The sequence below is a fragment of the Synchiropus splendidus genome, chromosome 16 (genome assembly GCF_027744825.2).
Source record: "Synchiropus splendidus isolate RoL2022-P1 chromosome 16, RoL_Sspl_1.0, whole genome shotgun sequence".
Lineage (NCBI taxonomy): Eukaryota > Metazoa > Chordata > Actinopteri > Syngnathiformes > Callionymidae > Synchiropus > Synchiropus splendidus.
This window is the reverse complement of record NC_071349.1, coordinates 8,995,361-9,021,596: the sequence shown is the minus strand read 5'-3', so window position 1 is coordinate 9,021,596 and position 26,236 is coordinate 8,995,361. Positions and strand designations below refer to the sequence as shown.

The 26,236-nt window shown below is 43.3% G+C and overlaps 1 protein-coding gene across 1 annotated transcript; it reads right to left on the bottom strand.

Moving 5' to 3' along the window:
• Positions 1 to 423: 423 nt before the first annotated feature.
• palm1b (paralemmin 1b) lies at positions 424 to 26,236 on the bottom strand. The gene is made up of 6 exons (XM_053844328.1): positions 25,764 to 26,236; positions 9,357 to 9,399; positions 8,513 to 8,593; positions 4,750 to 4,865; positions 3,223 to 3,293; positions 424 to 3,026 (listed from the first exon to the last, which is right to left on the bottom strand). Exons 2-6 carry the CDS (start codon positions 9,396 to 9,398, stop codon positions 2,668 to 2,670), a joined length of 669 nt encoding a protein of 222 aa, XP_053700303.1. The 5' UTR covers position 9,399; positions 25,764 to 26,236; the 3' UTR covers positions 424 to 2,667.

Below are 26,236 nucleotides of genomic sequence, written 5' to 3'. Positions count from 1 at the left end.
AAGTAATTCCACTGCCCTTCACCCTTGAGACGTAAATATCACTCATGAAATACATTTAAATATTGATCATGACATGAGGGGGATACAAAATCGAACGCAGGGACAAAAGAAGTTGCCTGACTTAGGATAGAAAAGCAATAATTATACAGTCATTATTATTCCTTTGGCAGCAGAATAAGTCGAAAAGGTGCGCTGAATAATACGGAATAAAACGGTGGTCAGAGGACCTCTAGTGGCCCTGGTGGGGTGAGGCACACAAACACTGAAATAAACCGTTTTAACAATTATAAACAATGATTCTCAAGCAATATTTTAGTGCTTATAAATTATTGTTGAGTTAAATCTATATAGAAATTTGAAATAGTTGGGTTTTTCCTCTCCAAAATATTGTATTCAAATGAGAAAGCAGCCAATAAACTGAGGTACAGTAGCAACAGAATTTATTTGGTTCATGAAGAGACGAATAAAAAGCTTTGCCGTGGTCGCAAATCAATCCCAATCTGACCTCTGGACTTACATTCAAGTGAACATGATAGTGTCTAACAGTGACGAGACGCTCACGACAGTACGTTGCAAGGCTTCATGCAGTGCTACCTCTTCCGATTAACATCGACCCCTATGCTGGAGAAAACATGGTCAAAGCGTTTCTTATCATTGCGCAATGTTTGTCACTTGAAAACAAAGCAACGGTGACCCTTCTAGTCGGAAATACAAAAGAACTTGTGCCACATACAGTACTCAGAAAGCAAAGGTTCGCTATAGACGGCCAGTTTTCTCAGCTGGCTCTTTCTTTCAGTGACTTCTTAGGTATACAGACTTGAATATTCAACAACGCCAATTGTAACTTTTGGCAGATAGACATGAGTGACTAAAGATATGAGCACATATGATGCGAAAGCACAGACACTTTTATGATGGTAACTCAAATCTGGTAGAGCTCACAGGCGCGACATGCAGTCCATAAATGATCTAGAGAACCCAAGGACAATAAATACATTGTATAAAACATAATTTCATATCAATATATTAAAATACTATTTAAAATAATATCTTCGACAATATTGCAATATGAAATTGACTGATAAATAGCTGATCGGCCAACACAGAGAAATTTATATATATATATATATATATATTTGAATATATATATATATTTAAGTATCTCTGTCCTTCATGTTTTTTCCCCAGAACAATTTAGATGGCTGATACCATTTTTGAACACTAATAACATTGAACTTACAGTACACAGTCCCATAATAAAGGTTACATACAGAATACAATAGAAATGTCAAGACAGAAAAATAGAAAAATATCAATAGAAACCAAAAGTCAAATACGTGTCAGAGGAAAAAGGTCGACAGAGTATCTATGAGTCTTTGTGGTTCTGGTCACAGGAGCTCAGTCGGGCTCTCAGAGTTGGTACGTCGGCTGTGAACTTTGCTTTGTTCTCCAGTCTTGACTCACACACACACACACACACACGATGATGACACACGTCTGCACCAATCAGCCAATGTGTTTGTTAATTTTTTTTCAGCCACTTCTTTGAGGTATTCCTTATTCGGGTCAGTACAAGTGGTCAACTGGTAGTTTTTGCCAAACCGTCCTTGTGAACCATCCTTTTAGGAACAGTCTACTTTGTGGCTAGAGGATGGAATTCAGAACCCAGTGTTGTTTCACCTCACATAAAGGAACAAGTCGTGGATCTGTTCCCTGAAGAAATAGAATTCATAATGTAAACTAAATGGCCGGAGTGGAGATAATTTAATTTAATGATCATTAAGAGCTTCCTGGTTTCAACCTCATACATATATATCTGCTATCTGCTATATCTATAATAATATAAAACAATATCAAGTTCATGTAGGTTGAAAATTAAAAGTGCATAATAGGAATAGGGACATGTTTTTGCATTCTAATTGTCTCTAATTTAAATCTAAAAATCTCTTGAGCAAGTTTTTTTTTTTTATCAAGTGTTTTCAGTCGGTTTTTTAGGGTCGAGTGATGGAAAGTAAACAAACATGACGTCATTCGGGGACATCATCCCACAGAACGAAATATTCTCCCGACACGTTCCAAAAATATCGCGTGGGTTGAGGACCGCCGCAAAAAGTAACATCCGACTTCTGAAGTCCGTTTTCCTAAACTGACGCGTGTCCACGTGGTGAAGTGAGATCAAAGCCGCAGTCCATACAGTTCAACTGCTGTTCTTTCATGAACTAATTTCTGCACTTCAACTTCAGTAAAACTTAAGTAAAAATGGTGAGGTTGCAAACTTTTGCAGATGTTTTTGGTGTTCTATTCAGACAACTCAGATCTGACTTACTTTGACATTTGAATGAGCCTTCCTGGCGCCACATCTGGAGCAGGGAAGTGAAACGTTTCAATGAGTATATTTCATAATTCTGCAACAAGTGCAACAGCAGATGACAACTTGTTAACGTTCCGCCACAACAGGTGTGTAAATTTCCGATCACTTTATCTGCTGCAGTGCAGTGGGCCCGAGCTTCCCGCATGCATCACCGTGCTGTCCCCCCCCCCGACTCATGACGGACACTAACCCCAGGAGATCCAGTCTGCACACACAGAGGCCGCCGACAGGCCACGTCCCGACACCACGGCTGATTGGTGGAAGCATGCGTACTCATCCACACACTCACACTGAGCTCACATGATGGTGCAGCATTTGCACGTCTGTTTCTTCTCCTTCTTCTCCTCCTCCTTCTCCTTCTCCACCATGCTGCCGTTAGGTGGAGCCTGCTCGCCCGTGGCCCCGTCCGCGCCCCCCTTCCCCTCTCCGTCTTCGATCACTACAAACTCGGCTTTGACGTTGCCGTCTGCGTTGTCCATTCCCAGAGCCGTGCGGCCCTCCTGCTCCTCCTCCACCGTCTTGTAGCCCATGAAGACCAGCGTGACCGGGTTGTCGGCGCTCGCCTGGTCCGGACTGGGGCCCAGCAGTTTGGCCTCGATTCCTGTCACATCTCTCTTGGGGGTTTGACCGGAGCCTTGCACTACACCATTCTCACCTACAGGAGGCAGCAGAGTACAAGTGAATGTCGGCGCTTAAAGCAGAGAATTCGCTGCAATGTTATTTCAACTGGCGGATCACGACATCGATGAGGGAACCGGGACATGCTCCGTGTCCCAGTGAAGCGAGGCAGGGCAGCCATGTAAGAGCTGCTATCGTTTCCTGCGCGATCGTCCGTTGCCATGGAAACATACCTCCATTTTCTTTGGCCACTCCCTTATTAGCTGGCACGCCTGTCTCCAGCTCTTCAATCTCCTGCTCCAGCCTGGAAAACATACAGCACACACACTGTTTTAGTCTGAAACACATGCTGCACTGTTTGTTACCTTAAGGTTTTTCCAATTCATTTCGCAAACTGATTATTAGTTCTGCTGTTTTTATTTCATATACTTACATTTTTTATTTTATAATATTATTAGGTATAACTATTTTTTGTCTCTTTTTTTAATGTATTTATTGTTAAAGCAAGTCCTAAAAATCCTGTTCTTCTTAAAAATGAAACACTCTTAGATATAATAGTCTTCATATTTATCAAAATATAACCACATTTTTCCTTCAAACCACAAACATAAAAAGCAGGTTCCATGGCTTTTAAACAGGCATTAATATTCCATGAGAAGTTTATTGGGTCAAACTAAATTAAACATCTCTTCTCAAGACACGGGAAAGAAAGCTGATGGAAAATTAAGAAAGGGAATATGTCTGTAGGTGGACGATTATTTTAGGCTAATAGGTACAGAACGCAATGTAAAGTTCAAGATAAAAATGTGTCATAAGCTGAGCTCTCAGCACGGAAGACCAAAGAAGGTGGAGGGTTTAAGTAAAGAGGGATTTAAAGTTGAGAAAGAGCTGATTTAAGATAGAATTCCTAGCTGAGCTACAGGATGTAAGGTCAACCTAGAGAGACCTTAAGAGCATCTGCAATGCTGCTGGGTTGTCCAGACATGGTTCGTTTTTCTGTATACTAATAGATGTGCACAAAAAAGCCTCAATATTCACACTTTAAAGTCATTAAATTGACTATATTTGTTTAGTTTCTTTCTATTTTGCTCAGAAACTATTCAGCTTCGGTGACTCCCTTTGTGTTTTCCAATTATTTGACGAGTTTTCACTACCATTCCTCCTCTTCTTTTCTGCCCATGTGCAGACATATAATTTCTATTCGCACAAGTCAGTTTCAGCCTTTCGATCCGCAACCAGACTGACAAAATTACTTTCCAAAATGGTGGGAAAAATCATTGGAGAGGAAAAGACGTGATCTGACTTTCACGTTTTATTGATGAGTACAGTCAAAAAAATTATCAGTATACAGTTTGTATGTTTTTGTATTTTTCCTTTTTTAAACTTAAGACAACTAAAAGCTCCTATTTACTTCTACCCAAATTTATTGGTAAGAGTTTTAAACTATTTAAATAAACTTTGTGAAGCGTGTGCAAAAAAGTGCTCTATAAACAATGCTTTATTATTATTATTATTAAGAACATTATATCAATTGATGATGTATACGTCACAAATAATTTTGAATGCTTCAACCAAAAATGACCAAAAAAAAAATGAGTATAGAACAGTTTCAATTGTTGGAGAATATGCATCTAAAAGAGGAGTGTTTTAATACTTTTCACAAATAAAGACAGACCTCCACCTCAGTGCCGAGCAACACCAGAATGCGTTTGCATGTTTTCCGACACAACCTCCTTAAAAGTAAACCGTGTCAGACTGACCTGAGGATGACCTGCTCCAGAAGCTTGGTCTTCACCTCATCTTCCTGAAGGCGTCTCTGTGTCTCTTCCTCTTCTGGAGCGCCGTCTAATAACCAGCGCTCCCTCAGCGCCTTGGACTGCCAGGACAGACAAGCCACAAAAGCATGTTGAGGATGTTGGCAATAACACATGCATGCAGACAAGTCAATAAAAAGAGGCAACTGCAAATCATAACATGATTTGGCATCAAATATAACACCAGTTCAGCCATTCTCTGACAATATAGTGGGACAATTTTCACTCAGCGTGTTAAATAAAACAGCGACTTGTGCAAGACTGCGTGTTCTTTCTGTTGTTTTCTTCCTCTGCTTCTGGAGGGCTTTGATCACGGCAGACTATCTCCCCACAGTTGGCATCGCTCTGAGGTAAATATAACAGCACGTCCTTTCTGCAGCTGTCGCCAGCCTGCTGGGAAGCAGACCCTCCGTGGCCATATGGAAAATTGCTGGAGAAAAAAAAAAGGTCTTGTTTTCCTCAGTCGAAATGAATATCTGGACCTGCTCTCCAAGAAAATTCCTCAGAGGTGATGCAAGAGCAGCAAACCCCCTCCTCCCTCTGCGGCTCATTTGAACTGCAGACCACAGGGCGGATATCTGCCATGTTTGATGGTGTTTATGTGCATTTAATCGGTTACAGTACCTGCCTTTTACTGACTGGAGCCATGTTATCAACAATCACACGGTGCAATTCTACACCTCGACCTTCCATCTCTCCCTGCTGTCCAAATGTGGCTCACTCTCACACCACACCCTTCAGTGAGGGCTCATGCAATGTTCGCATACACACTTGTACCGCTATCTGTGTGGGGACATTTCATTGACTTTCATGCTTTCCCCAGCCTCTCACCCTCACCACCCAAAACACATGGCTAAGCTTAACCAGGACTCTGAACCAAACTGAAGCCCAGTTATTTTGAAGTATGAATCCTCAAATTGAGGCTTGTGGGGACCGGCAAAAGTGAAAAAAAAAGTTTGACACACTGATCTCACAGACAGCTCTGAAGTTGTGTGTCTTCATTGTTAGAGCTGCTCACGTACGAACAATGGGCGGAACTATGACACACACATGCACACACACGCACCCACTCAGGACTAGGGTTCACAACCTTCACCGTGAAAGCCATTTTAGCTTGTAACCTTCTGAGCCTCTTTTTCTCATTTCCTTTCTTGCAAAATGTGAATGATCCTATAAATGGACTTTTGGTTTCAAGTCTTTTCTAGGAGTGTAAACATGTTGCTCATATAGTGACTGCACATTGGCAGCTAAAGTTAGTGGAAAGTCAACATGGTGGATCAGAGAAGCGGAATTGCAGCTCTTTTTCTACTGGGGACGTGTATTAATAACAAAAAAAAAAGTTTGGTTGCCACCATCTCTGGGTCCATCAGGTCATCGGTGATTGTCGGCTCTGTTTTTCAGCCGCTGATACGACAAATGTGTCACAACCCTGGTCCCAACGCATCTAACCATGGAGGACACAGCCACTGAAATCAGCCTGGAGACGTATTCCAACTTTTCTGGGGGCCTCTCATTGAGATAAGCCTCTCACCCAGAACCTAACCATCGTAAAAAATGGCTCACCTTAACCAGAACTCTCAACCAAACTCTTTTATAATGACCCAGATATTTTAATGTTTTCATCCTAAAAGTGAGGCTTCAACTTGTAGGGACCCCACAAAGCAAAAGGTCCCCACAAGCATAGCTTTACAAGGAACACACAGGGACTTATAGACTTACAAGACAAACAGATTGAATGATGTCTGAGTTTTCTTTTTGGTTTCAATGGTCTTTTTTGTATCTTTTCCCCATGTCCCTCTTCTCAAAATCACAGCCTGTGGAGGTGCATGTGGCTGCCGTGGCAACGTTTGTAAAGGGACAGAGCAGGGTGTGACGGTCGCTGAGGACAGCCGCTCAGGTGAGGGGACGGCACGGCAGCTTCCAATTTTCAACCCTCATATTGCCAGTTTAGGAAGGATGAAGCTGCTCAGGACAGAGAGACCTGTGTGGAGATTGCAAACTGACTTACAGAAGGCTGGAAGAGAGTTGGAAGGCTCAGGAAAAATCTATTGCTACCCAAACAATTGATCTTAAATATATAGTAATATAGAAAATAAGCGTAATGTAAGATACCAAAATATTTGGATAATAACAGATGATAATAAAAATATTATGAAAAAAAATAAAAATAAAAGTGAAGTAAAAATAATATAACTTGAAATACAACTTTAAAATAGAACTCTTGTTGGATTTGTCATGTTGTGTATCTGCCTGGTAACTCAAACTCTGTACGTGTGTGTATATTATGGTGCACAAGCATGTGAGGGGTGAAAGAGGGGCGTGCGAGGGGCTTCCTGTTGGTGGGAGTTGGACAAAAACCTGTTTCCTCTGCTAAAGTCCTCCACATTGTCTGAGGCTTCTGTGTTCTTTTATGAAGCAGCACACACACGCACACGCACACACACACACACACACAACATCAAGCACAAGGGCAATATGAGTGTGCATCCCTTCAGCCAAGAACACACACCCTTCATCCACAATCTTCTCTTATCAGTGACCCGCTGGATTGTCCGGAGCTAAAATAGCTCCGATAGCGTTGACACATTCGCTGACCAAAGCTTGGGCTCTGGCTCGGCCAACAAGTGTGTGTGCAGGCGTGTGTGTTTCAAGGGAGTGAGTGTGTACATTAGAGCACACAGAGGAGCTGCTGGTGTTATCAGCCGTCCATTCTGGACATTCCATGACACCAGCAGTTGGGAGTCTCTTACTGCGGAGCACCGATGGATGGAAAGGAAGTGCTGTGTTCGGCTTGCTCGCCAGCACTGAGGCACAGCTGCTCACAGGATTATAAGGATTATAACAATCGTGTTCGTCTTATTACCCAACATATTTCTTCCGTGTTTTCAGGGGAGATGTGACTTTTCTGTTGGTCTAACACTCAGATAGGAGTAGATAGCAAAAGTGACACCAGTTTTCTGCTCAACGTTCAGGTCACTTCCTTTCAAAATAAACTTCAATCCAGGTTGAGCTTCACTGAATTTTATTTTGAAATTTTTATTCTTCCACGGCTGATGGACGGATGGATATTTTGACTGTCTTAAGACAGTCAAAATAACTGACTAGTTATTTACAGTTAAAATAAAAGAACTTGACTATAGCATTTACTGTGACTCTAAAGAGGGACTAGTAATAGTACCAGTAAAAAGAAAAATAAACCAAAATATTGGGGAAAACAAGGACAAAACAGAAAAAAAACAAGGATATAAAATCTAGTATCATTATTTCATGCCTCAAATTAAACATTTCTTTTGCAATTAATTATTTATTGAAACATACATTTTATAAACAAAGGTAAAGTTCACCAAGCAGAGAGACAGTCACGACTCTACCGTTGTTGTTTTTGTGTTCCACCTTGGTTTTGTTATTTTTTGAGGCAAAATACAGAGCAGAACAGAACAGAATACTCATTACTCAGGTCTGCATCATGCATCACTTCGTGTCCTCAATAGCAGCTTTATTTTTTTTAAATGTCAGTGGGATGAAAACACAGAGGGCAGCGAGGATGGAAAACATGAGCGTCTGTGTCTGGAGGAAGGATGAGCGGTTCGATAAGTTATTCCAAAAGGGTGGCCCATCACACGTGGATATATTAGTGTAAAATATGACCCTATGATCGGCCCAAATGAAATCACTGTGAATAAAATCTGTTTAGTGTGTGTGTGTATACCTTGAGATGCTGCAGTTGCCGTCGATCATCATCAAGTTGCCTCCTCTTGTTTTCAATCTCTGTCTGCTTCTTCCTTTTCTCCTGAGACAACACATGCACAGGCTGATGAACACGACGGCCGAGTCAGTCAGCGGAACAGGTGAAGTATCATTTTGAATGATCCAGTTTTCAATCATTTTCATAAAGAGATAGGATTTTAAATGAGTTTGCATTCCAGTATTGACTTTGTTTTACATTTATACGTTTGTTTTTGTATGATTTTTCAGTATGTATTTGTATGGAATTATTAAAAATGTCGGGCTTTTTGTGCAACAATAAAATCGCTGAAATGTCAGAATATTACTCTTCATAACCTGCTATTTCCCAGTTTTTTTTCTTGCATCAATGTAGACTAAACTTTTAGGCTCGAATAGAATATGGATAGCATAACTCATAGCTTAACTCCAGAAGACTTCTGTCAGAAGAAAATCCTCTCACAGGGACGGATCACTCACCTGCTGTCACCAGAAGCATTTCCTGAAATTCTGAAATGATGAAAAGCTTCTTTATTCAGTGGAATTATGTATATTTGGGATGGAACTTGCGGTTGCATTACCAGGAGTTGCTTGAACCGGCATCAGTGCCGTGATATTGGCCGCCATCTTTACCTTTGAGCAAGTCATGGTGGCAGGTTTTAAAGACTCCCTGTGTTTTAATAAATATTTGATGCTATAACTTACTAAGTTTTAGCTGTAATTTGGTTGTTTGTTTTTGTCATTACATTTATTTATTTTTGATTTTTGGATTTAACTGGTAGAACTGAGGCATCCGATGGTGCGTGAGAATGAGAGAGATGTTCACTCACAGCTATAGCCTGCAGTCTCTCCTCTTGTGACACCTCAGCCATCCTGATGGAGAGAGAGAGAGGGATTGAGAGAGTTGACCTCACATGACAACCAACATGTGACTTGACAGCAACATTCCTGAGGCGGCTTCTCTTCACCGGCTGTTTACCTTCCAACAGCGTCCCGGGGTGAAGGGTGAAAGATCTGCCTGTTTGAGCTAAATCGGCGTCTCTTCCTGTCAGTGGGAGCTAGTGGAGGTATTCTAATGTGCTAACAGGATGCTGTGCGAAATTCCGGGCCTAATGGGTTCCAGACTGGAGCCCCTGGAAGGACGACGGACGGAAGCGGGGTTGAAACCGGAGGGGAACCATTGGACACGGGGAGACCACGCTTCGCAGGAATGACTGGACGACTCGGCGGAGATTTCACTTCAGCTCGCCGTCCGCAGGGAGCGGCTCCACAGCTATCAGGCTCTCATGAGTCTGGTTTCTGTGCGGAGATAAGACGCCTCCAGGAATGTACGTCGGCGTTTAAACAACCACGCCAGCTCAAAACATCACGGAACGCACCATCAGCTCTGAATTGCACCCTAATGTTTATGTTTATTTCCCGTTTCCACACCATAAATGATAGTCAATCTCAGGCTCCCCTCCACATGTGTGGTCATGGGTTCACAGCTCTGAATGCACGTACACCATCAGCAAAAGGTGTTCTCAAAGTGGGCAGGCTGCCATGGCATAAGTCTGCAGTCAGGCGCCACCACCAGTCCGAGCGTGTGCAGCTCCACTGCAGGGCTTGGTGACGGTGAACACAGGAGGGAAGGGAAAAAACAAATATCATCGTAACAATAACATCACCAAGACCTATTTTAAACTTCAGGCACATGTTGTGCTCCTCTTTTTATTCTCCCACGATACAGGGAGATTGACTTTATTTGTCGAGTACATTCCTAGTTCGCCCGTCGAGACCTCACCCCTCGACTGTCAGCGACCTCTCGTAGCTTTTACCATCTGACAGCTGCTCCAATTCAAACTCTTATCCAGCGATCCTCACAGGGATGCACAACTGTGAGGGATGTTTACTGGCAAAAACAAGAGAACAGCGCAAAGTCTCTCTTTATTATAAGTATTGTTTTCCAACAATTATGTGCCGACTTTTTGAGCTCAGAGTTTAAGTGTGCTCGCTTCACTCCAACTGTTTGGATGCCAAGGCAAATCTTTTCCAAAGACACAGGTTTAAAACAGTATCAATACTGACCAACACCAGTGTGCAACATCAAACTGCACTTCGATAAGCAACTATATTTGCACGTGATTCATCCATACTGAAGCAGCAAATCTACTCCTTGTTCAGTTCTGTGACGCAAAAACATGTCTGAAGTCTTCACCACGATTTAGTTCAAGCGTTGACCTTGTTGAAATTATATATAGAAAATACGTTTCAAGGAGACGAACAGCTTCATGCACAGATCTCCTTTGAAGAGGGAGAACTTGTCCACACAACCCCACTCTCAGGCTGCGGTAATTGGTAACATACAGTACATGGAAATGCTATTTTTGTTTGCTCTGTGTGACAAAAAAATATATATTTTAACCTTAATTTAATGTTTAAATCAGAGCCCAACTGAAGGCCCTGCGTGTCGCCTTGTGCTTGTATTGATCAGGCACTCATGAGGTCAGAGGGAAACTATGAAACTGATCATGTGGAAATGTCACTGACAGTTCCAAGTTTACGCCCCGAATATTAAAACATCCGATCCGTTCATAATTTCATTCAATATTTTTACCTATATTATAATTGATTACTGTTTCAATACTAGTCATAACATGTTCATTTCCAGTTTTTCCACCACATTTGGATAATAACATTGTCCGCAGCAATTCGTCATATCTTAATTTAATTTCTTTTAATTTCTTTTTAATTTAATTTCTACTTTTTGGTTAGGTGGGTACTTGTTTTACCTCTGCTTCCTACTGACTAGTATGTAGATAAACAATAGTAAAATAACCTTTCCTTTTTTTCTGCTCATCTCTTCAATATCAACATCAACAAACATCAATATTTTCTTAATGTTTTATAAGAATATATATATTTTTTAAACTGTTTATTCAGTCTTCAGGTTAGGTCCTCCCTGTATAACGTAGCCCTTCAATTTCTCTTGAATAGTTTTGCAGTTTCCATAATGAATATATATATATATATATATATATATATATATATATATATATATATATATGCTGCAGGTTGTTTGGCAATTAAAAATGTGTGAAAAAAAGCAAAATCTGTGACTACACATCGCAAATGATACAATAAAAACGAAATAAAATGTTTAAAAGAAAGGAGGAACTCTGTTCAATCTTGAACTGGAGACATAGTAAACACTAAAGTCTTCCACACGTTTGATGTGTTATTTAAAGCATCAGCAGGGCAGGATGTGGCCCCGCAGCGACACTACGACCCGGTCAGCTATATAAACGTCACTTAAAACTCGTAAAACTTTTGTGGCAACAAATCACTCTCAGATGCTGCTGAACTGGCTCTTTGAAGGCTGCAGACCTCCGACCTACTTAATGGACACCAGTACTCTAGTATGAGTGGAATTCACTGGACTAAATCAATAAAAATAAAGGTGAATATCAGAGGAAAGAGACATTGAAACTGTTGACGGTGCTGACGCTACCTGACCTCCAGATGGGCGAATAAAGTCCCACAAAACACCGAAACCCTAAACTGATTTCCCATTTCGATCAGATTTGACATCAGAGTGAGTTTAAATGATTTAGGAGCTTGAACAGTGAATTCTTCAGAGTTAGCTAGCTGCTACGTTCCTTACAGAATTAACCACTAGACTGACTAACTGACCTTCAGATGGTCTTAAAACAACTCGTACATAAATGTACCAGACAAACATCGAAGTTGGAAAAGAAGATAGCAACGTCCATGAAAGCTATTCTCACGCATGGCTTGTCTGGATATAAGCAACTTGCTAAGATGTAAAACCTCAAGCATGAAGAACTTCTATTTCTGCTGCATCCTTGACATGTCGTACGAATACATGAACTGAACTTGGCTGTACGGAGGGCAACACAAGTAGGAGCAGCAAAAGCGGGCATGTGATTTATCAGGCCACTAGCTCTTGGGGGAACAGAGCAGCATGACACACAGAAGGTCTGTAACCTGCTGAGTTGATCACTGGCTGTGCCTCCAGTGCACCCAAACTCTATCACATCGCTTGATGTCAAACCATGGCGCGATCACATGGAGGGCCCTTGGCAAACCACTGTCATCTGATCAACCACCCGAGTACACACACACTATTGATACAGTGGTACTGCTTCTATCTCTCGCTGGCGCCCACTCCAGCGCAAACAGGAAAGGAGATTTCTTGAATAAACCTTCAAAGGCTCTCTGCTGTCCCGGCTGCAGGTTTAAGGCAGTTTATTTGTTCGGCGTGATTCATGCTCCGCGGAACCCAGAGTGCTGCGCGTAAGGATGAGGCTGTGGAGACTTTGGATGTCTGACTGCACCCACGTAACACGTGGCGTTAAACTGCATTAAAGGTGTGTAGTTTTGGACTCTCTCCCACTCTTTCAGATACAAGTAGAAATCTACAATCTTTCGACATACAGTGGTACCTCGGTTCTCGACCACAGACGGCCGTTCGAGAAGCGATATGTTCGAAATCTGAATGGATTTTTCCCATGACAATGAATGGAAAAAGAATGTGTTCCAAGCCTGAAAATAGGCGTCTGTAGGAGTGAATGTAGAGTGTCTGCTGCAGGTGCGCTGTTCCTCTATGTGTGTGGCCGCTGCATGTGGGAGGGGTTGCCGAGTGAGTGAGGTCTCTCCAGAAGTGAAGAGGTGCCCGGTGCGTGTCCAGCTCTGAATGTGCGCTTCTGTGCAGTTTGGCTGTGACAAAGTCATAAACCAAGTCACGCTCTGTCCCAGACTCGCCTCATCCCTGTCCCAGCTCCAGCCCACAACAGGACATCAAACCCTGGAGTGGAGGTGTGGAGAGCGAGCACCTCCCCTGTGACACTCTACCATGGTCCAGTGTGGAGACAGGAAAGGTTTTACACCTCAATATGAAGAAAAAACAGTCAGTAAATGTAGCTAAAGCCACACGTCTGCATACAGAGGCTGCGTTATACACAATAACAGAGCGTGTCGTGGGTCAGCTGATCGGTCCGCACACGTTATGTTATGGATTTTCGTTCAAAATGCGAAGCAAACTCCGATTTGTTCGAATTCCGGGACGTTCGACATCCGAGGTACCACTGTATTTATCTTTATTATATTGTGGACTTCTACAACCTAATCTTGCACCCTGATACGACAACCCCCCCCCCTTCAAAGATGAATTCCTCCCCCCCAAATTTCCACTGCCTGCCATTAATATTTGAACCAGTTGATGGAAAAAAACCCACATCGCCGGAACATCCGTTGTCTCTGTCCTCATTCATTATGCATCATATAAAAGCAAAGGCATGTTTCAAGCATGTTGCAGCTCATTTGTGATTTCCAAGGCTAAAGAAGATCCGGTCAGGGATCGGACGTGACTGACACGCAACACACTGAAACAAGTGATATTTTGTCAATAGGTGGAGTCGGTGCACGGCGAGGAGGGCGACTAATGACTGGATGATTCCCTGCTGCTGCTGTAGTGTTTCCAGGAAGACATTAAGAGCATAGAGCCCCTGCCTCCCGACTAATAGCCCTCCACTCCAGCACCAGCAGTCACTACGCACTTCAGGTCTATAGGGACTTGTCCCATAGCAAATTACCGTAATGACTATTGAGCAGTGAGAGTTATCATTCAAACAATCTGGTCTGTACGGTAACATAACACTGACCCGGAGCAAACACGGAATAGAAAAGCGTCGACTGCAGCGGCTCTTTCTTCCGATCTATCATGGAACATGAGGGGGGTGACATCCGGTTCACTTTCATTTCAAACCGATAAAATGTGAACTGGTATATGCTGGTTTGAAGTTGGGTGGAAATGAAGCACAAACACTTGGTAGTATTTCTATGGATTAAATACAAACAAATACAGGTCATTGAGAAGGAAGAAGTTTAATTCCACTTAGTTATTTTGGGGTTTTGAAGGTGAATTCTGATGTTTATTTTAGGATTCTGCCATTTAGTTGCTCTTTCAGTTGCACAAAACCAGCACCAAAAATTATTGATTGTGTGGTGAACAGGGGCTGCAACCATCCTGAACAGGCGTGAAGTAAATTACAGCGATTGGTAACAGATAAACATGTTATTTCCAGACCCTTTCCAGACAAATGCTGATTCGCCAGCTACAGATCTGGATGATTTGAGGATGAATTTGTTCTCAGTTCAAGTTTGACTGGAGGTCATGATTGAGGAGTTTATATTTGGTATGAAACCAATGTATTGTAGATGTGGCCCAGAGAAAGACGAGCAACAGAATGTTTCCTGTTAAAAAGGGGAAAGAAAATTGCTACATAGATTCTGCGTATTTTTTTTATTAGTTTTGATAGGTATTTTGTGAGCAGTCATGTGTGGCTACTCCGTCAATCAAGTTTCAGCTTCAGCATTTGTATTTTAATTGCCTTTTTATCTATATATTCTCATTAAAATGCAGTGATCAGATGCGGACACACCATAACTGAAACACTGAGCACTTGTTGAAGCGTTTAAAGACACAATTGTGCAGGGAAGTATCCATGACTAAGCTGTTAATGCATCTACTACGGGTTAAAGCAGTGTTTTTAACTCTTCATTTACCGAAGAAATCCAGAGACACACCACCAAAGGATCCTAGAAAATCTCTTTTAACTTGTGAAAATGTTTTAGACTCTGTTGACACTATGTTTTGGAATGACATTAACAGAAACACATTGCAGAAAATGTATTTGTTTAAAATGTCTGTGGAAAAAGGTGGGAATTTTGGCAAAATATACCATGATTTATTATTATTTTTTTAACTTTAGCACAGTATTGTATACTATGTATTTATGAGACTAACTTGCAAGTTTCTGACAAGTTAGACCAAAGGACTTTGGAGAGTTTGGAGAATTTCCAGATAAAGCTGACATTATTTGCCTCAGCTTACTTCATAACTACAGTTATTCTCTCTCTCTTCACAAGTTGGGGGGCATCATTGCCTTTAGTTTTGAACCAACTTTTAAACCACAGAGAAAACTTTGAGAGTCTACAAGTCTCAGTGAAGTTTTGAAGTGAGACATCACATTTGCCGTGGGCTCTGTTAGAATCGTGTGTGGTGATGCTGGAGGCACATCAGGTTTAAAGACAACTCAAAGTTGTGCATTTGACCAGCTTCATCTTGAAAAAACACTGGATTGGAACATTTCATTATTTCGCTGAAATTGTTGCTGATATATGTATGCAAATAATAAGTATTAAAATTCAATGGTGGCTACTTTCTTTGGATGTTCACTGAAAAGCCCTGAATATGAATTGGACTTTCTCTCAGAAGAGACCTAGTATTTTCTTGGCTACATCACTTTCCTGAGGCGCCATTTCCTTTTTAAGTTACATACTCATCTGTTGTAGCTCACTTTCAACGTCTGAGATATAATACCTGTGCAAAAAATGTAAATAGAGCATTCAGAAGCAAAACTATTTACTAGATTTATATGGAACAAACATCGAAGCATATTCACGTTGTAGTGCAAGCGTTATTTAGAGTCACAGCACACACCAGCTAACTGTTAATATCACTCTGTGCTTTGCATCTTTGCTTTTGCTTTTGCTCCTTTAAGTTGATCATGTGAACCACCAGCGTCTCCTGCCTTCTGACTAAGAGCAGAGCATCATATATGCTGCACACAAAGCAGGTGCAATGGAGTCCAAAGAAGAAGCCCTTCTCTGGCTGCAGACACCATTAGAGCGTCTGGCACAGAAACGTCTGGACTCAAGGAAGAAGGATGGCGGCGAACACGTCTCCTGAGCTTAATGAGCACGGTCCTGCATTAGAAAAGCTCCCGGAGAGGAAACTAATCTCAAATCCCCTTCACCCTGGCCACTCTGGAGTGGCACTTCTCTCAGCCTCACTTCCTCATCTTCCTTCCTCCGCTCCAAAAGAGGACAGAGATAACAATGCTCCTCCCTGCATTCTTGCCTTCTACGACACACACACAGCTCCTTTGGGCTTGCACATGCATTCTGCATTAGACTGCCAAAGAAATGACCCGACACAACTCAGCAGCGCCAATAAAAACAGACAAATGTCGGCGAGGTCACGTGTCAATGTTTGAAGGGTCGCGAGGTAAAAGTCTTTTCCCTCCGAGGTCGCTCATAAACTAACAGCTTTGTCAAGCAGCTAAAGGAGGCTGGAACGCTTTGAAACACCCAGCACAAGTGAGATGTCTCCACCCACATCAGCCTTCTCACAGGCCATGTTATTTTTATGCAGTAATTTAACCGTGTATAAAGTCATTTCCTCCGCAGTTAGCAATTATCTTGTCAGAGAAATCCGTCGTCTGCAGGGGGCACTGGAAAGGTGCGGTTTCAATTTCGAAAGAATGAAGCGGATCGGCTGTCGTCACATGAATGATGTTACAGAGATGTTTCAATTATTCTTGTCTCCCTCGGCGCCTCATTCATGAAGGGACAACTGGCTGCTACTGAAGTACTTCAGTCGTACATCCAGCATGTAAAACACAATTGAAAGGGCCCAAATCTGGAACAAGTTATTATATAAAATAGATTAAAATACATATCTGTCTGACTTGTTGCTATGTTTTGGATAAACAGAGAAATACAAATGAACAAGCTGAATAAAAAAATTATTCAATTCAGTTCCATTAAACAGCTTCCATCTTGCAAAAAACACCTTAGCTCATGGCAAAAAAATAAAATAAACACCCAGGAATTAAACCCAAGCTGACAAACTCTTACCAAGTCCCTTTACTAGCAATAGCAAACAATGCTGTGTGACATTTTTTCCAGTGAAGTCACATGGCGAAGTGAAGTTTTCCAGGTTCTTTAGCCTGAATGTGCTTTCCAGGATTGTTTGTCAAAAAGCTCCACAACTTTCTAGGTCCAGAACACCCCCAAAATTCTGGACCTTGTCCTATGATTATTATTGACTGAGGCTTTCATTAAAATATGTTTTCAGGTTATTTTGCTGGCAGACAGACAGTTTGAAAGTGTCATAGAAAATGGAAATAAGACTGAACTCACACAAAAACAAGCACACTTGTACCAGTATCTTTGTGTGGACCTCTCGTTGTTATAACCCTTTCCCCAGCCTCTCACCCTTAACCTGACCATCCCAAACAAATGGCTGACCTTAACCTCAACCAGGAGTCTGAACCAAACCTACCACTGTATTATAATGACCCAGTCTAAGTTTTAATACTGAAATTGCCCCACAACATGTCCTCACAAGTCAAACCAGGTTCACGCACACACAGGAGGAGCGTTCCTAATGTTGCAGTCCAATATCTCTCGCATGTGAAGTGAATTTCACAGAGTAAAACTCTCACCTCCACACTGCAGATCACAAGGTGGGTGTGCATGTGTCATGGGCGAATTGGCTGAACACATAGAAACACTCATTCAGCAGTGTGGGCCATTCAACAAGCTGCCTCCAACACACCGCACGTCCTCTCAAAGTCAAGTCTTCTGAGCGATGCATTTTACCGGTTATCCATCACACATTGGTCCTATCAACCTGAAAGCACCGGATGCCCACCTTGGTCCGTTGAACCACACCACAGGTTTTTGTAAAGCCATGATGTCATCGCCCCGCCTCTCTGAACTCTGAACAAGAACAGAGCAGTGCTTGTTCTGATCTGGAGTTTATCTTGAGCTTGAACTTACAAGAGTGTTGATGTTCACTTTAGCCTGTTCCAGCGGTAGAAAATACAATTTTACATATTTAGCATGCAATATGAGCGCAATAGTAATTTGAAATTTAAGTCCATTTACAGTGCACACACGGCGCTTTTCAGTCTTCTCACTTCAAGCAGACTTTGAAAATCAACATTTCCTAGATAAGAAAAATATTCTTAGCGTCCATTATTCTGTGAAACCGTGACAAACGTTGTGGTGTGGATGGGTGCAACATAAGGCTGGAGTTACACATTTATTTTTATTTTACAGTGATGCAGTGAAGTGTCCTCAGTGTCTCTCCTCCTCATAATATATATATATATATATATATATATATATATATATATATATATATATATATATATATACACGCATTTAGCATTTGGTTCCATTAAACTGGTTTGACTTAGACATCAAATAAATGCAAACCATGTGCTAATCTGAAGTTCTCAATCCCTAACCTCGATAAATCAGCGTTCAAAGAGCAAAAGTTCTTCAGTCACTGACAGTAAAAGCGAGATTGATCGGCTGCTCCTGCGTCCCGGGGCGCTCTCTGGCTCTCTCCATCTTTGTTCAATCAGCACTTATCTGGATATAGGAAGCTGTCTATACACATGCATTACTGCTCCGGCACCTCAGCAGGAACCATTAGGGTCTATAGGTGTCCTCCTTCCTGGTGGACACTTCCCCAGCCTCACTTAGGCGCCTCTGAAGGCTTGTTTATGCTCCATGTTTCTGTGTCCTGAAGTCCACTCGCTCCTCTGCTGAGCACCAACCACAAAGACATGGTTCCATCTAGAAACATGGCTGTTGGGGAAGGGCGATATGGAGAAAAAAAGTTATCACGATAAATGTAGTAATTTCAGTAAAGTATCACGATGAATCAATGTTCATTCTATTCCATGTGTTGTACACACTACAGTCTCTCTTGAAACTGGAATTATTATTGGAGTTTGTCTCCAGCATCATTATTTGTTTATGTCTAAATATAATAGTTAACCAAATGTAGAGATGAGAAATTCAATGTTTCATGTCTCTCGTAGAACCCGAACCCGATTTTATTTAGGGGTTAAACTGAGCCGCCTGTCTGCTGTATATAAATGATCATTTAGTCATATTCTATTCTCAAAATCATGATACAAACTGTTAGTCCTTTTTCTTGTGAGATGAAAAACCTTTTAACAATTCTCTCTCCTAAAATAGTTGTTTTTTTTGCCTTATTTAATATTTCCCGAATACAGTGGTACCTCGGTTTTCGAACGTCTTGGAATTCGAACAAATCCGAGTTTGAAAAAAAATTCTAGATTTTTTTGCTTCGGATTTCGAACGGAAATCCAGAACGGCCCCGAAAAAAGCCGGAAAAAACATAACGTACGCGGACCGATCAGCTGACCCACGACGCGCCTGTTAGCTACATTTACTGACTGTTTTTTCTTCATATTGAGGTGTAAAACCTTTCCTGTCTCCGCACTGGACCGTGGTAGAGTGTCACAGAGGAGGTGCTCGCTCTCCACACCTCCGAGGCTGGAGCGCTCACTCCAGGGTTTGATGTTGTGGGCTGGAGCTGGGACAGGGATGAGGCGAGTCTGGGACAGAGCTAAGTTACTTGGTTTATGACTTTGTCACAGCCAAACTGCACAGAAGCGCACATTCAGAGCTGGACACGCACCGGGCACCTCTTCACTTCTGGAGAGACGTCACTCACTCGGCAACCCCTCCCACATGCAGCGGCCACACACATAGAGGAACAGCGCACCTGCAGCAGACACTCTACATTCACTCCTACAAAAGCCTGTGTTAAGGCTTGGAACGCATTAGTTCTTTTTCCATTCATTGTAATGGGAAAAATCGATTCAGATTTGGACAACAATTCGCCTCTCGAACGGCCGTCTGGAACGGATTGTGGTCGAGAACCGAGGTACCACTGTACTTCGACCGCTTTCAAATTTGTTGATGGTCCCTAACTGATAAGTATATCGTATATCGTAAATTATCGCCCGTCCCCACTGGCTGTGTTTCTATCTTCCACGCTTCTCAATAGGCCTTTTCATATCCTCGGAGCTCATGATCATCAGATGAGCGAACGGGCATCCTCGGGTTCACTGGAGACAATATGGATGTAAAAGTACAGTGTGTTCATAACAAAGGAAGAGAGGGGGAAATGAGGGATCAGAGGAGGTGTAGCATCATGCTAGCTAATGATATCACATCGCTCTGAGCCAAAAAGCTCCGTGCTGAGCAGCTTCTCTTCCACACCTCACCTCTGAGACACCGTCACTCGGCACAAGCTGTGACACTAATGTATCTGAGTCATTTCACTCGCCTCGTCCACTGATGCGATTTGCTGCTTAAATGGTTTCTTAATGACAAGAAGGTCAGCAGGCAGAAATAACAGTATCCATCATGGTGAGACAACAGGAAATGAACCCATGCCCTGCCAACTGTCCTTCATCAGCAGTGTCGATCACTGCATTTGTTTCACATGCATGCGCCGTGTGTGTGTGTGTGTGTGTGTGTGTGTGTGTGTGTGTGTGTGTGTGTGTGTGTGTGTGTCTGGTATCAGGGCGATCTTGACCTCAGGCCAGCTGAGATGTTACTGGTCATGATAGTGGAGTGATTCGCTCGATGAATCTGGGAAGGACTTGAACCCACAAAGGCACTAGGTCCTGCATTTCAGGACCAAAGTTTGAGAGGTGAAGTTTTTCATCTTTGTAGCAGCCTTTGTTTATCGCCCATAGCATTTCTTGATGCAGTTCGACCTAGGATGAAGATGAAACATCTGCTGTTGACTGTCATGTCAGTGGGGCAGCACGACAATCACAACAGCACCCATGTCAGGATTCCATTGTAGGTGCCCAGTGTGTCCGCTTACCAAATGTGTCCTATCTGCCGCGGGATGATGACGCCACATCCGGCATAGTCGATATCTTTTCTTCTTCATGTTTTAATGAACCATAGGAAATTGAAATAAAGGATTTCATGGCGCTTTCTACCACATTCCTAACATTGATTTCCGCAAAATACAATGTGTGAAGTTTATGTACGTTCTTCTCCGCAGTGTGCGGAACGTGTTGTTTTTCTTTGATATCGCAGAAGAAATCTTAAGAGACTCCACACTAGGCACTTTTACATACGTTTTCATTTATTTGCCAGGGGTAAATATGCATCGACGAAGGAGTTTTCACCCGACTAAATCAGTCCTACCACTTCCGTGTCAGGTGGACCACGCGTTTATTTAATAAAAATATAACTGCAGGTGTATACGTGCCTACTGTACAGTCTATTGTGATTTTTGTGCGATAGAAAATAAAAACAGTGCCTCATCCATGTCAGCCAGACATAAACTTCGCAAACGATCCGATGATAAACATTGTATTTTGTGGAAATAAATGTTACGCATGTGGTAGAAAGCGCCTTGAAATCCTTTATTTCAATTTCCTCTGGCTCATTAAATTATAATAAAAAGATCTCAAATATGCCGGATGTGACGTCATCACTCCGCGGCAGGTAGGACACATTTGGTACCTGTACCGACCGTCAAATGGTCAAGACAATGAAAACACAACCAGGAAATGGACGGGGTGATGGTGGACTGGGGTGTTTCCTTTTTTAATGGGAAAAAGTCAGAGCCCTCTTCGGGGATCCAGGGACATGCCCACCATCCGACATCCCACCAATAACAGAGCACTTCCATGCCACATCGACCTATCAAAACAAAGATATGGCTCCCACGATGGCAAAACTGTGGCTCCACGAAGGGACCAGGAAGTACAACGTAACGTTCTAACAACAAACAAAAGAACATATGACAGCACAGCAAATCCCCAAGAAGGAAGGTTGAGGGTTGTGCTCCAATTGCAACCTGAACATGAACACAGGGACGTTCATGTGGACCTTCGACAGCTGTTAATACGAGCCACGCTGAACTGAAAATCAAGAAAAACAACTGAAAATTTTCAGCACTAGCTGGCACAGCAGCGCATAAAGGGTCTGTCGCACTGGGATTTGGATTTTCTATGTGGAGTTTGAGTCATCATCAGGGGTGCAAATCACTGTGTCGGGCGCCCGAGTGGCATTTTCAAAATTCATAGATCGTGCATTCTTCCAATTACATGGTTCTCGTACGTTTAGAACAGTTATATGCTGCTGGAGGGTGATAAGCCTGGTCACCAGTCGGTTTGGACCAAGCTAGTGACTCACATGAGGCAAGTTAGTGGGTGATACCATCCATCTTAACATGTCTTGCTGTGTGGAACAAGTCAGAACTATTGCTTACTTGGTTGAGGCTACTGCCAGCCACGGTACAGCAACACAGCCCTGCTGTAAGCAGAGAGCCCTGCTCACTCACATTTCACCTAATTTGCCACTGACAGTCCAAGATTAGGACGAGCTTCCCATTAGAAAGCCATTTCCAGCGACTTCATGAGTGAATGCAATAATTCCCGTTGCCGACTGGGTGTGTGCCCGGCGAGGGCGGCCACACAGCAACCCCAGCTACAGCCCGCTCTCTGGCGCGCACAAACACGCAGGTATGTCGCTGTCCAGAGTCATGACGGCAGATAATGAAATTGTGGACGAGACAAGTGCAGTGAGCTCCACTCTGACTCGCTGACGCCACACAAAACAGCCACATGTAGCAGCCTCGGGCGAAGGCGCACGCAGTTCTGACTCCATCAGGAAAAAACAGCTTATAAGCAGACAATTTCAATTTGTTCGTGGGTTTCAGTAACACAAGGAAGATTTACTGGCAGCGGGTGAACGCTAGGACATGTGCAAGCTCATGAAGAAACAGACAACGTGAGTTACCCTGAGGCACAATACCTTGCCATGTATTGTGCTGTAAGTTCAGCAAAACATTGTGATAAGGACCATCATTTTAAGGGGGAAAATCAGATAATAAAGTGTAATATCATGTGCATGACAACGCGCCTATTACAGACTTCCAGTTCAATTTCGCAGTCCAACAGAGAAATGAACAGCTCCATAAAAATCAACAAAATAACGGAAAAACGCCACAACAACACAGCAGCATTTCCATGCATCTATGTAGAAGTAACATCCGACTTACGACCAGCTCGACTTACGTCCACCCGTAGTTGTGACCACGGCCAGCAGACGCTTTTTTTTTTGTTCAATGTCTGGCACCGCAGCATGTAGCAGCCCGGCATCGCGTACGACAGTTACGGCAGCACAGTATCCCAGCATCTCACTCTCACACAGCCATCTACCACTACAGTAGCACCTAAACCTCGCGTCGGCTATTTTGAATGGCATTCGAATTGTGTCCAATCCAACTTACGACCGGTTGGTCCGAACCGATCCCGGTCGTAAGTCAGATGTTACTTGTATTAAATATTGATATCGACAACTTAAAACATCACACAATACAGTATCACAGAATCAGGTATCGTGATATTTCAGTCGATATTTCCTTATGCAGCTAGTTACCAATGGTTTTGTCCGGTGTGATTCAGTTCGTACTTCAGGTGCATTGAACATACAATTCGTGGTGTCAACATGCAATGTTGCTTAAGTAGACGCAGCATGTTTGTGACTAGTCTGTTCCATTGAAGTGGGATGCTGAGATTTGGTGGCTGCTTTCACCTCCCGACTGCTGAAGCACCTTGGTACAACACACTCTCACAACTACAGTAAGTCCTCACAGATCTTTTTGAGAAGACTTTTTTGTCCATTGTTGATAATAGAGTTACAGTGATACATTAGCCTCAAATGCTTCCTCTTTCAAGGCATTCCCTACTAGGACTTTAAGAAAGTCTTGTGTCAATTCTCAGCCTAACACTCAGTTTTGCCCGCTCTCGTGTCGGTGTACTGCATATGTGTGTACTGGGCACACGCCGTTCATCACTTGCAATGCTTCCTTCAAACCGAGGGTGCAACGTTGAGACGACATCAAGACAACATTGATAATGAGTATGTTGTTATTTCTTCTTAACTAATAACAGTCGACTACCATCCAGGCGAACATTAACGTCGACATACCTCGAACAGATCACCGCAATATAGCGGCGAAGCCGTTTTCAGCTCCGCCCATTTCTCCTCCGTTGGTTCACCAAACAGAGTAAGATTGTCAGTGCTGATGTAAGAGGTTGCAAAAACGCTGGAGGTGACATTTTCAAAACGTCTCCAACACTCAATATACAGTAAACAAAACACAGCACAGCAGTCAATGTGCATGCAACACAGAAGCCATAAAATATGTGAGGCCTCAGGAGGGAGAGCTTGCTGGTTGGTACCAGGTCTGGACCCCCCTGGAGGACAGCAAGCTTCATGCTTGACTCAAGGAGGAGGCCTTTGCCTTGCATTAGCCTTAGGCAAAAGTCAAAGTCAACCCTGTGGTTCAAGCCCTCTGTGGTGACTGTTTCTGAGAAGCTTTGTCTGCTGAACGCCAGCTCAAGCCCACCCCAAGATAAAGAATATTTTAACTTTCAAGCGTCATTTTTAGGGGTTATACAATTGTCTATTTGTTGAAGTCACATAAAGGCGTCTTGTGTGTGCAGTCACACAGAGATGTTGTTTGTGAGGGGGAATATTCTCGAGTGATTCAGATGATGTGAATATGGTGAGAACAGAGATTCCTTTGCAAATGACGAAGAATAAGTGCTTCGAGATATGGTGATTATTTGCATCTAAAAACCTGACTACAACCCAAGGACAGCGGGAGCTGGACACCAAGAGCATCAACAGGTGACATCAGCACCACAGCAGCTCATTCAAACACTGGTTCTCTCCCAACTTTTCAGTGTATTGAGCGGCAGTCAATTCCACTTTCACTTTCTATAGTTGTAAATGATAGGTACTGACCACTGCGAACTGCAATCGCAACACAAATGGAATAACTGTCCCGAGAAATACATGCTTTGATTTCCTAGAATTAGTCATGTTCCCCAAATGACAAACAATTGCTTTGTGGAATCAGGCGCCACAAAGATGTTGAGCCGCTACTGTCCAGTGGGGACCGTGGGACAGGAACCCAGCCTAGAAAATACTAAACAACCAACAACACTCTCTTTGTCCCTCAGGATTCCCGCTGCGATCAAACATCGTGAAGTTGATCTGGTTCTCCAGCAGCGACTGGAATAGATGGAGCGGATGGCATCACCCATGGCAACCTGATCTGACAGAGCGAAGCTCGTGCGCTGACGTCCACTCCAGCGAGTGGAATACCAGACACGAGTATGTCATGTCCAAAGGGTTGATATCAGCTTATGCGCGCCATGTTGGAGCCGACTGCTCACATCACAACACGAGATCGTGTTGGCGCGCTCGGCTCCGTCAGCATCCCTCACGAGGGCGGCCTCGGGAACACGCGCAAAATGCAGATCGATGTGACAAGACGGGACATCTCCGTCCCGATCCACCTGTCGCCCTCAATGTGGAGAACACGACTGCGATTTCATTCCCAGTTGTCATTACGCGGCGCACTATTGAGAGGACTCGCAGGTCCGGTCAGGTTAAAGCTTGAGACCCTTGTTATTGTCGTCTGTTCTGTCTGCTCAAATCCAGCCGTGATATTGCGCCTCACGCGCATCTCAACCCCGATCATCCCGAAAATCCACAAGTAAATCACCACTTACTCAACCGCCTTTCGCCTCTCCAGAGCAGCCTTCTTGCTTATTTCTTAAGCCTCAATTCGGAGTATTTCAACAGCCCCCTCTCTCTCCTCCTCCTCCTCCTCTTCGACAGCGCTCCGGATCTTGGCGAGGTGATGCCGCGGGCAGCTGGAGGCGCGCAGCCCGGTGACACTCAGCGCCTGATCGGCTTCCTCCGGAGCAGAAAGGGCGTCGACTGAGGCAGGTTGTAGGAAAGAGAGGGAGAATTTGGAGGGCAGGGGGAGAAAGGGAAGTGGACCCGCCTCCCTGCCTGGTGCAGATAAACGGGGCCCTGGCTGTTGTGGAGCTGCGCTCAGTTCTGGGTCCTCCCCTCCGCGCCGGGGCTCCGCAGGCTTCCTTCCACTCGCGCCTCAAGCCCTCCAAAAGCAACCAGAGCCGTCCGTCTGGATCTGGTCTCAGTCGCGTTGTTGAGGAAAACCGCTCGTGTTTTGCGCCAC